This window comes from Meles meles, chromosome 16 (assembly GCF_922984935.1).
Source record: "Meles meles chromosome 16, mMelMel3.1 paternal haplotype, whole genome shotgun sequence".
Lineage (NCBI taxonomy): Eukaryota > Metazoa > Chordata > Mammalia > Carnivora > Mustelidae > Meles > Meles meles.
This window is the reverse complement of record NC_060081.1, coordinates 61,505,824-61,519,869: the sequence shown is the minus strand read 5'-3', so window position 1 is coordinate 61,519,869 and position 14,046 is coordinate 61,505,824. Positions and strand designations below refer to the sequence as shown.

General features: G+C 42.4%; 1 protein-coding gene across 1 annotated transcript in view; it reads right to left on the bottom strand.

Annotated features, from left to right (window-relative positions):
* CTNNBL1 (catenin beta like 1) overlaps positions 1-14,046 on the bottom strand; it is a 167,702-nt gene that overhangs the window by 103,527 nt on the left and 50,129 nt on the right. Inside the window, exons 4-5 of the mRNA XM_045981189.1 lie at positions 12,457-12,596; positions 2,798-2,895 (exon numbers count right to left, since the gene is read on the bottom strand). Coding sequence (XP_045837145.1) covers positions 2,798-2,895; positions 12,457-12,596 — 238 coding nt within the window. The remainder of the gene's footprint in view (positions 1-2,797; positions 2,896-12,456; positions 12,597-14,046) is intronic.

The window sequence follows — 14,046 nt, the reverse complement described above, 5'->3', positions numbered from 1 at the left end:
ATGTGACAAGTGCCAGGATATACAAAGTGCTAAAAGAACACAAATACACAAATTCTGTTGGAGGCTAGGAGTATGAGCCTAAAAAAACAATAAAAAACAAAAATAAAACAAAACAAAACCTCAGAAGAGATAAGCTTTAAGTCAGGCTTTAAAGGATGAGCAGGAGTATTCCAGGTAGCCCAGGAAATGCAAGGCTTGCCAAGCTGAAGGCAGATGGGAGCAAAGGCATGGGGCTGCCAAGCACCTGGCAGATTTGGGGACTAAAAAGTAGGAAATGGCTGTCATCTAATCACAACTCTCAAGAAGTCCTAAGACTTCAGAGAAGTGCCATTAAAGCAACATACCCTTGCATTTACTACTCTTAGAAAAGACACTATTTTCCAGGCTACCAAATCAATTTGTTACAAAACACAAATATTCACCTTCTGCATAAGTAACAGCAGTGGAAGTGAACCAAATTTTAAGCCCCAAAGATCCCCCAAGAATGCCAGGACAGCACTCTCTCCCCAGAAATGTGCTAGTCCATTGTTTAGGACTTCCAATTGGGAAAAAGACCGAGGCAATAACTGCAAACTGCACACCACAATAAATTCTGCTCCGCGCCCTCTAGCCTCTGCTCATGCTATTCCGGGCTCTGATATTGGCCCCAAATTAAAACTTCAAAGACAACTCAACCCTTGTAATATGAGAATACTTATCAAACTTCTTCCTGAGTGCAGCACAAGGGTAAAAAAATTAATAAATGAAAGACCACCCACCAGTTCTGCTCTGTTATTTACTGATGGCTTCTGACTGGCTGCAGACAAGCAAATCATATATAGGAGTCTAGGAATGTTCAACTGTGATTCACACCAGCCCCACCAGTATATAGCTGTTAGAGTCAAAATCTTAAAATGATAATAAAAAAAACCTAAACAAACAGAAAACCCTGTATAGCAGCTACCTAATGGCTCCCCAGACTGAGGATGAACTGTTTCTTTCCAAACAAACAATAAAATCTGCAAAACCCAGCTTTGGTTGGTGGGCTTAGCGACACAGAAAACACAAAGGGGGCTTTTGTGCGAACTGCTGTTTCTGGGTGCATTTTACAGCAGCAGCCAGGCTAGCTGCTCCTCTCTCGTCTCCCCTATTCACACAGGCAAAGGATGGTAATTAAAATCAGCCCAGGGACCAGGCAGGAAGGCTCACTCAGGGCCACTGTAATTAACCTCTGGAAGGTAAGACTGCACAAATGACACTGTGGGGACACAGAGCAGGAGCAAGTGCCACAGCCTTCCTTCAGATGCTCCTCAAAACAAAAAGACAACCCAACATCATCCTTTTCTTTCTGCACAGTGGTTCCAAGGAAAAATAAAGGTCCTGAATTCCACAAAAGTGACAGTTTGCTCTAGGACGGAGCCTGAAAGAAAAATGGCAATAGAAATTTTCATCAAACTCAGTCATAAATAGCCCTGCTGGACTCCAGCCTCACGCTCTGTAGCAGACAGTCCTTCATATCCAGTGGGTTCGCAGCCTTTCCATTCACACCGAAGGCCAGCAACAAGCATGGCACATGGGAAATTTCCAGTGTCAAGGACCTTGAGAGAGACAGTGAGGAGAGGGTATGTGGAGCACCGATGGGGTGTCAGAATCATTTGGGGCCCCAGTCCCAACCATTTCTGATTCAGTGGGTTTGGGATGGGGCCAGAATATAGCCTAACAAACACCCCGGTGCTTCAAATACAAGGGACTACAGCCATTTCTGATAAACTGTAAACTGCATCAAAACCAGTATTTACTAACATTCTTAGCAGAAAGAAAAGACCAGACAACAGAAAACAGAGAGGAAGGAAAATTAACTCCATCCTAGAGGAGGGAGACAGCTTGATGGATGGACAGAGTCCCACAGGAGGTGTCAGGGTAAGAGGCTGGACTAGATTTGCCGGCTGTGGTGCCTTTTCAGTCTTGGAGGCCTCTATGATCACTGGCGAAAGAGGGAAGCTGGTGCCGCAGAGATCTGAACACACAGGCTCTCATTTCTGCTGTACAGGGCCTCGCTGAGTGATCCGCTGGACAGCTACCCTTCTGTATCTGGGTTTCCTCACATGTAAAGGGAGGTGAGGAGAACAGACTGGTTTAACTCACGTATAGACTTTTGACTGGCTGCTGCCTAGAAGACTGTAAAGCCTTACCCAGGCTCCCCAAAAAAGACACACAGAAATCCACTGGTCCTGTCTCTACAAGGAGGGGCTGCATCTCTGGCTGGATGAGTTGGAAGGTTTGTTCTTGCTTTAACATTCTCTGATTTCCTATCTGTAAAATAATAATGGTATCTGTCCTCACTGGTGCTCGCAGAGGAGAGAAGAAACATTTGTGAAAAGACCAGCAGCACCACAGTTGGAGGCAGAAGAACAGGAACATGGAGTCAAAAAGAATACAGGTTCAAATCCTAGCTGCGTGACCGCGGGCAAGCTGTTGTGCCTCTCTAAGCCTCACTGTCACAGCTGGAAATAGGAATAGTAGCAGTAATACCCATCTAAGAGGATATGGTGAAGATCACATAAAGTGGGGAAAAAATGAGAAAAAGCCTGCCTACAGCAGATATTTAATAAATGCTAGGTCTCTATAACCCATCCTTAACACAGTTCCAGAGTATCATGTACCCCACAGCCCCAGAAGTTGCATTTCTACCTTCTACTCTCCTCATTCAGTGTAGCCTTGCCACGGAGCTCACACTCACCTGGTACACTCAGAGAAAATGGTGATGATGTTAACACCTACACACACCCGCAAAACCCCCGCTGGATGTGCAACTTACCAGAGCATCGATGAGCACTTCCGCTCCCTCTTCACTCTCGTGGAGGGTGTCTATATCTGTTAATTCCTGAAGCAAATCAACCACAGCTATGGACACATGTGAAAAGTGTTAAGGCATCACGTACATACTGAAACCTTACTGACATTTTATTAAAATCTTTGGTTCCCTTCTGTTTCCCTATCAATCATTTTATTACCGTTCACCTTTAATACACTGTGGTTTTATTAACATCTCTTCAACAAGGTTCTGCTCACGGTGGATGTTCAGTAAATGTTGTTAACTGACTCAGTCTTTTTCCTTATGCTGCCTTCCTCGTCACTTACTCCATAGGTTCACTACATTTTCATAAATTTCAAAATTTCAAATAAATTGCTCAGGAGGTTGCTTTTCCAGTGAGAAGCAGGCCAACACCCTTAACCCTATCTCACAATTTAAATTCTTGGAACTCAGTATAATCTGAACTACCCTGTACAGTTCACCTTCGAAGGTAGTAATGATTTCTGAGATGAGATGGCTGGTGTTCACCCAGAGGTCGGCAGAGAGTGGGGCAGGACAAAATCAGTTTCAGATGTAGAGGGAAGGCTTTATACTGGACTGTGCTAGACCTCCCCCTACCCCCAGCTCCCTCCCCTCAAACACTGAGCTACTATGGACATAAAAGGAAGAATGACGAGATAAACACTAGACAAAAATAGAAAGAGGAAGATATATATGAAAGAAAGAAAACAAGAAAGAGAGAAAAAAGGAGTTATGTTTGGAAACTAGAAGGCAGAACTAAACTGCTTTCCCTCCTCACCTTGGAAACACATTCTCTTTTTTCTCTCACTCACTTTTTCACACATACATACACACACACACACACACCATGCTCTGCCAACCTGCATTTCTGAGTGTCTACGATGAAGAAAGCACTGTGATGGTGACTAAAGCAAATCCACTATTCATTCTGGGCCTCAATTTCCTCATCTACAAAACGAGGACGTTCAATAATCAGAGACATTTAAAAAATTATGCACCATAGGCAATTGCCAACATGTAACAAATGAGGAATACAGATGTCCTGAAAAGGGGGCAGTCAAACTGAACTCAGAAATCAGCAATGATCTGCTAGAGAAAAACTGGTCAGAAAACAGTCAACTAAAAAGGATGAGGGCAGAAGGGCGAGAAAGCCAAGCCACAGGAAGAAGAGGGAAGAGACTGGAAGGCGCAAAGGCACATGAAGAGGACACAGAGGATCAGGGAAGGGAGGGAAGGACAGAAGAAAGGGGAGAACAGGGAGAAAATTACAATTAGAGCTCTAGGAGGAAAATAATATTTTGAAAGAATAACAGCTGTGTACAGACTTGCACTCAAGCACAGAGTGCCGGGGCAGGCCTGGGCACATGGGAGGCAGGATAAGGAGGTAGTTGGAGGGGGTGGGCTGGGCGGGAAGCCAGGTCTGGAGGAAAAGATACCACATACAAGAGTCCAGAGTGAGACAAGGTCAGAATCAGGGCAGTTTCCCTAGAACTGGAAAGAAAAAAGTAAAAGGAAAGATAAAGGACATAACAACAGGACTGACCGGGCTTGCTAACAACCAGCTAATGTTCCAGGTATTTTGTGAACATCTTTTGCTGAAAGAAAAACTATTGGAGGGCTGGTTTTATTCATTTATAACTGACCAGCTGATCATCATGCACAAGTAACTAAGCTATCAGTGTCATCTTCTTTCACTCTTTAAAGTGTTATGTACCCCAAACACCGGAGTGCTATAAAACTTACTACGTAAAAGAGCTGAAAGGTCTTTGGACAAAACTCCTTTATGTGCCGTGTCTAGTCTTCATTAACCAGAAAGTGGTTGACAAAAAAGACCACGTAACATACCCGACATACAGTAAACCAAAACACAGTTGGTTGCATTAATTTTAAAAAACAAAAACCGGCTACCAAATTAACCCCTAGAAACTCCAGAGCTACTCCTGACTAGTAGGAATTAAAGACTGCAGCAGTCACTATTGTAATAACATGTCTAAAAGTCATCATTACGCCAAGTGATGAGCTACCAAATTCTCACAAGGGCATTATAAGATATGTATGCTCCCATTTTACAGGTCAGAAAGCTAAAAGCTCAAGCGGTTAAGTAACTCAGCTAAAGGCACTGCAATAGTAAGGGGGAATGTTTGGTCCATCTGATTCCAAAAATGATAATTTTGCCACTACACTCCATATTAATACACAGGGAAATACAAACCAGCTTTAAACAGGGCTAGGTTCCGGTAAGTTCTAGCTAATGACCCCACTGTAATTACAAAGATCTGTCACGTATTTCCACCAAAACTTATTAAAAGTTTCAGGAACAAACAAGATGCTGAAAACTACCCTTCATCCTCATCTAAGAAACTCCCAAATATATTCTCTTGAAAAGTTCTTACATGAACACCGTAAAAATCTTACCTATTCACATGCTTATTTAATGTATATATGACATTTCATCTATGTATCTATCTATCCATCCATCCATCCATCCATCGACCCACTGTGGAGTCAGATGTCTACAGGACAAGAATATGAATCAGGCACGTAATAAGCACTATCATTACCTCCCTTGAACAATGCCACGGAGAACTAAGTATTTATTAATTCATATGTTCATTAAACAACAGCCTCAAAGGGTGCCTGGGTGGCATAGTTGGTTAAGCATCTGCCTTCGGCTCAGGTCATGATTCCAGGGTCCTGGGATCGAGCCCTACAACAGGCTCCTTGCTCAGCGGGGAGCCTGCTTCTCCCTCGCCTGCCGTTCCCCCTGCTGTGCTTGTTCTCTGTCTTGCTCGCTCGCTCTTGTGTCAAATAAATAAATAAAATTTAAACATACACACACACACTCACACAAACAGCCTCAAAACACAGATGGGGTATATTTGAAAGAACAATAGATGAAGAGTCAGAGCAAACATGAGGACAGGAGTCATGTCATATTCATCTCTGCTTCTTATCTTTAGTGAACTGACCTATCCCCAAATTATCACTAGCCATGTAATCCTGTCCAAGCCTCTTTATCTCCTTATAGCTTAGTTTCCTCGCCTGTAAAATGGTGGTAATGGTCTCTGCCCAGTCCATCTCGTTGAGTAGCTAAAAGGAATAAATAAGGTCACATATGTCGAAGGCCAAGCAAATCAAAGTACTAAAAAAATATGAAAATGTTTTATAATAAAGATTGTTAGTCAAGTCCTCCCACAGAATGGCCAAGGCCCTCACTGTTGCCTTCACTTTTTCCTGAAGTCTCTAAAATCTAAAATGTAAGCTAACAACAGCATGGTCTCCCTTTCTGGGTCACAGTGGGTTAGAAGATCTTAATTTTATTTTTCGGCTATGCTACAGACATTCAGATTGATCAAGTTCTTTTCCAGCCTCTAAGGTCTATGGGCCAGGTATCATGTATTTCTTTCATTAGTCTTATACCATGCTCACAGATATGTCACTTAAACCTAGGAACTTTTTTTAAAAAGGAAGAAAGTTGACAATGGTGGTGGTTTTATGTAGGACAGGATAAATGTCTAACTTTTACCAAGGAAAGTCATTTTTAGAAATGTTCCAGTGGTTATCTCCTTGCCTACCCTCCTGCCTCAGTTGAGAAGTCAAACACGAAAGGAGATACCAGCTATTGGGTCTGGTAAACATCTCATCAATTCTACTGCTAGCTGATTTTACATAAATTCCTAACTTTCACCAAATAACATTTCAGCAAGGCAGTAATGAGTCCATATTGTAATCAGCAACTCCTGGGTAATATAATATTACCCAGAAGATAGAGGTCATTTGAAGACCGGAAGGAGGAATGAGAACTCAAACTAAAGATAGACAGAGGGACTCTCTATCTTGATGAGAAAATTCAGCATGGTCTGCCGCCCATCCAACATTTCTTCACAAGCAGACTCTGGGCATGGGTGATAGGTTTTTCCACTGTAGTTACAATTTCATTTCACAAGGTAAAAGGCTCTCCCGTCCAAGTATAATAGGAAAACAGAGAGCCTGTCTCTCTGTGAATTACTAAAACACAGTTTTTGATAGCCTATTTTGTCATGTCGAGTAGAAAGGCGACCCCACACACTCCCTCTGTACCTGTCCACTACTGGGGCAATAAGCTAGTGTAATAAGAGGTGAAGTAGAAAAGACCAGCTGGGCACAAAATGGTCCATAATATAAAGGCTTTTGGAAAAAGAGGGAGTATTTACTTCCACTTTTCGGTTTAGATATTTGCTTTTGGGTATGATCCATGTAGAGTTTTGGTACAGAAACTGAACATTAATCTCATTAATCTCCAATAAGATGTGTCCGTAAGGAACAAGGTTACTTAAAAAAAAAAAAAAAGAAAAGAAAGAAAGAAAGAATAAGATGTAGTAAGCAGATAGCTTTTTTGAAAAAGTCATTTTGGGGGCGCCTGGGTGGCTCAGTGGGTTACGCCTCTGCCTTCGGCTCAGGTCATGATCCCAGAGTCCTGAGATTAAGCCCTGTATCAGGCTCTCTGCTCAGCAGGGAGCCTGCTTCCCTCTCTCTCTCTACCTGCATCTCTGCCTACTTGTGTTCTCTGTCTGTTAAATAAATAAATCAAATCTTTAAAAAAAATTTTTAAAAAAATTAAAAAGTCATTTCAAAAAGGATTCCTTAAGAAAAATAAACCAGTCTAGATTCAGGGACTATAACTGATTTAATGGAACAAATGTCGGTTTAAAAACAAACAAACTTTTTCCTTTTACTCCTAGATTAGGACAATGATTAGAAAAGGCTCGATTAATATAGATCAATTTCAAAACACAGACACAATGGTCTTTTCCTCCTTTTAAAACAGTTGGCACAGAGCTACCTAGAATAAACCTGGACTCTTAATTTTCTCCCAATCCTAGATCAAACTAAGATGAGGGAGAAAATGCACTCATTCAAGATCCATTAAGTACCTACTAAATGTTAATGGGCACTATTATGCCACAGGGGAGATGTCCAAAGCACACTACAACCACCCTAACCTTCTAGGGGCATGGAATTCCCCTAAAATTCATAAACAAGAACAAAAGCTACATTAAGAGGTCCTTTTCCTAGATTGCCATTTGGCCCTTTTTACCTGATCTTTCTTCAGAGTGTATCTAGAAGGCTCCAGAAAAATGGGTGACTTATCTGCACAGATTATCAGACATGTCAGATTACTGATGAGAAAAAGAAGTACTTTCTCTTCAATGTAGTTTTGATTCTGGAAATGTCAAGATGAGAACAGCTCACAGCAAAGCAAAAGCTCAAGATTCACAAGTCTTGTTAGACAGTGTTTGCAGGAAAGCACTGGAGCAATAGCCAACTCCCCCCCAGTCCAATTAGAAGAAAGCCCTTAAGAGGCTCAAACCCTACCCAGCCCTATTCCTGCTCAGTAACATTGGGGCTCTAACACACAGCACCCCTGACTATTGTATACACCCTCTGGGACAATATGGTGTGTTGCAGTCAGTTTGTTTCCCTTCAGCTTTCTCAGACCCAAACTGCTCAAATTCAATTGATCCCTGCTGGTCTAAAAAAAAAAAAGTCTGCCTGCTCTTTATTTTCCAACCCCCACAGTAATTCTTCACAAAATCCAACAGGACAACTTTGCAGATCCTCCTGGCTTTCTAGAGTCAAAGAAAACTAGGCAGTAGTATAGAAAAGAACAGAGCTAACAACCTTCCCTGAAATTATCCCAGACCAAAAAAAAAAAAAAAAAAAGAGCTGTCCCATCAGCACCAATGATCTCCTACGTAACTAACAAATTTCTCCCTTCCCATATATTAGTATGCAACCCACTGTAATAATGCCTTAGGTCAACATTACGATGAGACCTCATTTTTCTGAGTCACAAACAGGTAGAGACAAAGCAGTCTTTGAACAAATTGATTTACTCAATAAACCCCAATTTCTTTTCTTTCTTTCTTTTTTTTTTTTTTTTTTTTTTAAGAATAGAGCACTTAGCTGGGAAGCAGTAGTCTTGCTGTTTTGCTTTTGTTTTTTTAAGTGAAGTCCTGAGCCTGATATCCTGGTTAGTTTGTAGTGACTGCATGAGCACGTCAGCTTCTAGCATGTAAGGAATGGCAATTTCCACCGCCAAGGTACAGACTATGAAAATAAACTAGAAACACACTCTAATCTCCACATCTGTCAAAAGCTTACCCATCTCCAATGCCCAATTCCCTTATCACCCCCAAGCCAGAAATGACTCACACCTCAGAACTCCAATGGCATTTCATGAGCGTAATACTCCAAGGGCACTTACCACACACAGTAAGTACCTTGTAAGTGAGTGAATGTTTTTGCTCTATTGGAGTTATCATTTCTTGTTTCCCCAATAGGACCCAACAAGGCTTATCACAAGAAGGAGGAAGCCCATAAATGCCATGATCTACCACAAAGACTTTAGAAAGGATTCCACTGACTTGTCACTCAAATTGAGAATGCAGCTAATGACATACAAAGATAGGATGTTTTTGGATTTGGTGCTATGGTGATTTATTTTTTGGTTGGTGGTAAAAGGGGTGATGAGCCACCATCTGGGGTTTTATCTTCCCCTTGTTTTATTCTTCCTTGTTCCTTTAGGCAAAATGAGTAAATATGGCTTAACATGGGCCACAAAAACTGTTTGTTTAGCAGTACCTTAAGAAAATATCTTTAAACGTACCTTTGATTTTATGTTTCTGTAGAAACACTCCAAAAGGTTCACAAAAAAGGGCTCTAAACACATTTAAATGACTACTTCAAAGGAAAAATGGTTTTAAAAAAGCAGTATTTCTAAAAGGCAGCAGCTGTTGGATCCTACCGTGGGTTCCCTTCTAGCACATTCGGAGTGACTCCTCAATACTGTGTGAGGGGTATGCCCCTCCCTCCCTGCCCCTCACCCCCAGAGGTGCTCTTCACAGACCAGAATTCCACTCTGCAGCCAGCCGATGGCTGGGCTCCAACCTCTCAAGGGGGGAGACAAAGCACAGAAGCGCTGACAGGCCCTCACGAGCAGCAGTGATGCAGAGCGCAGGAATAAACTCTGAAGCTGCTTCTCACGGTTGAAAGGACGAGGCACAAGCTGTTTTCTCGCATCCTCTGCCTCTTAAGGTTACAAGGAACCAGCCTCTGATCCAATTAAAATCCCTACAGTTGAGGTTTTTTCAGAGAAGGACAAAGCAAAGATGACCTGGGCTTGTCAGGAGCACAACCAGCCACATATGGTGTTGGTTGATAAATGAAGAGTTAAAAAAGATGACAAATTTAAGTCATGACTGCCATGAAATTACTTATTCATGGTAAGGTGTTTCAGGCAGTTACAGCTGTACAACAGTAAATTGTTAACAAGCATCTCCCGAAGAAAAATCTCCATTATAGAGCACAGATAAGACAAGACGCAAAGTGCATTGCTACTGGGAGATCAATGTCTGGAAATGGGAGAGGATGCGTCAGATGCAAGTCAAGAGGGCCTACCCTTTCCTGAAACCACTTTCAAGAAAAACTGTACTTTGAGGAGGATGACATTTACCCTAATTGCTGCAGCTAATTAAAATTAGGTAATTAAAAAAATTTCAAATGCACTTTAAATTTGATGTAGGGCATAATTAAAAATCAGGTTTTAAAAAATATCATCAGGGCAGTAAGGTGAAGGTTGGCATACGGGGGAGGGGGAGAGGGAACAAAACACAGTTTAGCTCTCAGAAAACAGGAGGGAAATGGCAGTCTGTCAAAGTTATTATAGGGGGACTTGTTTTTTTCCTTTTTAAAGACCAGAACTTAACAACTTGGAACATCTGTGCCCTTGCCTTTCCCAAGTATGCCGATGTCGAGCAACACTTCTCGTGTCAGTCTCCTCCCCAGCAGGAACCAGGCTGGTGAATCAGCAAAATGTCAGGATCGTCGGGAAGCTGCCACTATTACTTTGAGTTAGCAGGAACAGAAAAAGAACGAGAGCTGTGTTTCCAGAAACAAACTTGGTGATTCCTGTGTGAATACACAAGGTAGCAGATGACACTGTGCAACTCTGTCAGGGATGTAATAAGTCCTGCAGGGGGAGGGTTCAAGACGCACTCGAAACAAGGCCAGCTTCAACCTCAACAGTTAGCTGTCCAATATTTGGACCTCTGATTTGTCACTAAATAAATAAATAAGGCACGGGGCTAAGTCATGTGTCAGGTCTGCTTAGATTCTGAAAATCTACTATTCTCTAGGTGAATTAAAAGGTGAAGTCACAACTAAGAACTCTTTCTACCTTACTAACTCTGTGAGGACTAGTCAGTACCTTGAATAGGGCTGATCATACGGTAGATACTCAAATATATATTTACTAACTGATGCTGCTTGAATATCCAGTCTAGTCCATGGTTCCTCGGGGTCTAGTACAGTGCCTGGTACATAATAAGCACTCAAAGCACGTCTACTGCATGAATTCATGAGACCCTATACTAAGCTGATCCAGAAACAAGCTGATCCACCAGGGTTCTCGTATGACCCAGAACCCAGCAGTAAACTCTGAGGAACACAGCAACCTGGGGACAGACAGAGTGATTCTTAATGCTACCTAACCTTACAAGTCTCAGAAATGGCTTAAGATCACCCTTCAAGAAGCCCGCATTAAAATTAGTCACTGATTTATTTCTATGAGAATTATCAGGTAGGAAAGAACCTAGTCAGACATGCTCTCAGGAGAGAGATTACCAGGAAGATGAAAATAACATGAAGCAGCAGCAGATTCCCCGTGAATATCACTCAGGCAGACTAACTACATTTGTCTCCTACCTTCGGAAATCTGGATTCAAACAGAACTATTGGAAGAGAATTTGCTTTAATGAACATATCCCCGACCACGGGCATATCAAAACCCGTTTGCAGGAAGCTGCTGCACATCTGAGAGCAAAGACAAAGTATAAAATGGTTTTGGAAGTCATGGTTCAAATTCAGCTAAAAGTAACATCTACTAAGAGCCTACTGTGTATCAAAAACCGCTTGGCCCTCACATGGTCTCCTTTAATATTCCGTAACAATGAAAGGCAAAAGTTATTGACTCCACTTCTGCAGAGGACAATACTGAGGGCTGGAGGGCCATCAAATTTCACACAAGAAAGTAAGCTGGGAGCTAAAGCTAGATCATCTGTTTACGTCTAATGCTCATTCAACAAATATTACGTGTTTCTGTGCACTGAGGCTTTTTTAAGGAATAGGGAATGTAGTGCTGGACAAAAGAAATTAAAATCCCCGTCTTCCTGGACATTCCAGTGTGCTTTCTACCACGGTTCACTGCCTCCTCTTGTCTCAACTCCACTGGGCCATCTGTTAGCAGAATGATGTCTAGATCAACAGATTCAAATCCTATCTGGCCATGCCACTATAATGGACCTGGAAAATCAAGACCCTGAGAAATTCACGTTATTAAGGTATGAACAGATACATCACAATGAATTCCAGCACTAATAAGAGAAAATAGGACAATTAAAGATTGCCTCAGATTTATTCATAGATAAAAACATTTTCAAATGAGTAAAGAGCAGCGTGTGTTTCAAGATGGGAGATAATTAGAATGAAAATAGAACACCAGACGTGACAGTAGACATCAGCGGAGACAGACAGGAGAAGAGAGTAAACAGTATTCCCTCACCCTGTCAGCCTTCCTACTGAGAACAGATCTGCAAGGATATCTGTATTATCATGTCCAAGTAACCCAAGGAGAGACTGCACAGCATTCAACTCGACCAGAAGGTGGTACAGGTCTGGCATGGTGGCCACCACGTGCATCTCCTGAATGATGTCATTTAGGTCCAGCTCAGATTCCATAAACCTAGGAAGGGAAAACAAGACAGCATCAGTGAAAGGAAAGGGGTACCATCGGCACTGAGGAGCAAACAGCAACATAATCCAGACAGGGAAACAATCTGTCAAAGTGTCTGCAACAGACCAACCAGGAAGTACACTCATCCAAACATCATACTGTCACACAATTTCCTTGAGAAATCGATTTCCTCATTACAAAAATCAATCTTGGATTCAGATCTCATTACAGGGTTCCCCTTACTCTTGCAGTCACAAGTTGCCTTTTAGAGGCTCCTGAAACATTTTGTAGCATTAAATGATCTGCCCACCAGTCCTGTGGATTAGCTACCAAGACCACGGTGTTGCTCTGACATAGCTCTCCCACTAATCCAAAAAGGGTTTCTCTTACCTGTCACTTCAGATCAATGGCCAGTTATCCCACTTACCCAAAGGAAGATACTGAGATTCTCCTGCCATCCAAAAACCCCCTGCCTTCCACCAAACCCTCTCCCTTCAGTAAGCTGATTCAGGGGCAGATCCCACAGTAAAGCAGCACTTGTCTCCCTCACCCGGCAATCACCACCGCACCTTACATGGCAAGGCAGATACTCCACTCACAGTTCCACACCCGAACCCTTCAACAAACCTGTGCCCAGGCACTAAGAACAAAACCGTTGTGCATTCACCTCTCCCAGTCCTCGCCTGGTGTTTAACATATCAGAAATGCCCACTAAGCCTTTGATGAACAAGACAGGAGGGTTTGCTCTGAGGAAGAAGTGAGCCAATCCATGTAACTCAACTGAACAATACCCAACTGAGAGTAACTGAAGGGAAGCAATAGTGATGTTGTTGTGGTGGTGGTGGTGGTGGTTGTTGTTGTTGTTGTGGTTGTTGCTGCAGTAGGCTCCATGCCCAGTATGAAGCCCAATGCGGGGCTTGAACTCATGACCCTGAGATCAAGCCCCATGTCAGGCTCTGCATTCACTGTGGTTTCCCTGAGATTCTCTCCCTCTCCCTCTCTCCCTGCCCCTCCCCCTGCTCACATGCTCACTCTCTCTATAATACATAAATAAATAAGATCTTTAAAAAAAAAAGAAAAAAAAAGACCAGAGCTGAGACCAAGAGTCACACGCTTAACCAATGAGCCACCCAGGCACCCCAGCGATGGTTTAATAGACTCTGAGTCAGACTGCCTGGGTTTGAACCTGACTTTAGCCACTTACTTCATTTCTCTATGCCTCAGTTTCTCATCTGTAAATAATACCATAAAGTTACCTCCCAGAGCTACTGTAAAGAGTCAATAAATGAATATATATAAAATATATAAAAATTAAGAAAAAGGCCGGGCCTATAAAAAGCTATGTGTTTGCTCTCATTTCTTCTTCTCCTGCCGCTACTGTCATTATTTTGTCGATCTTCGTTTCTAGAATGTAAGCTTCTCGGGGCGCCTGGGTGGCTCAGTGGGTTAAGCCGCTGCC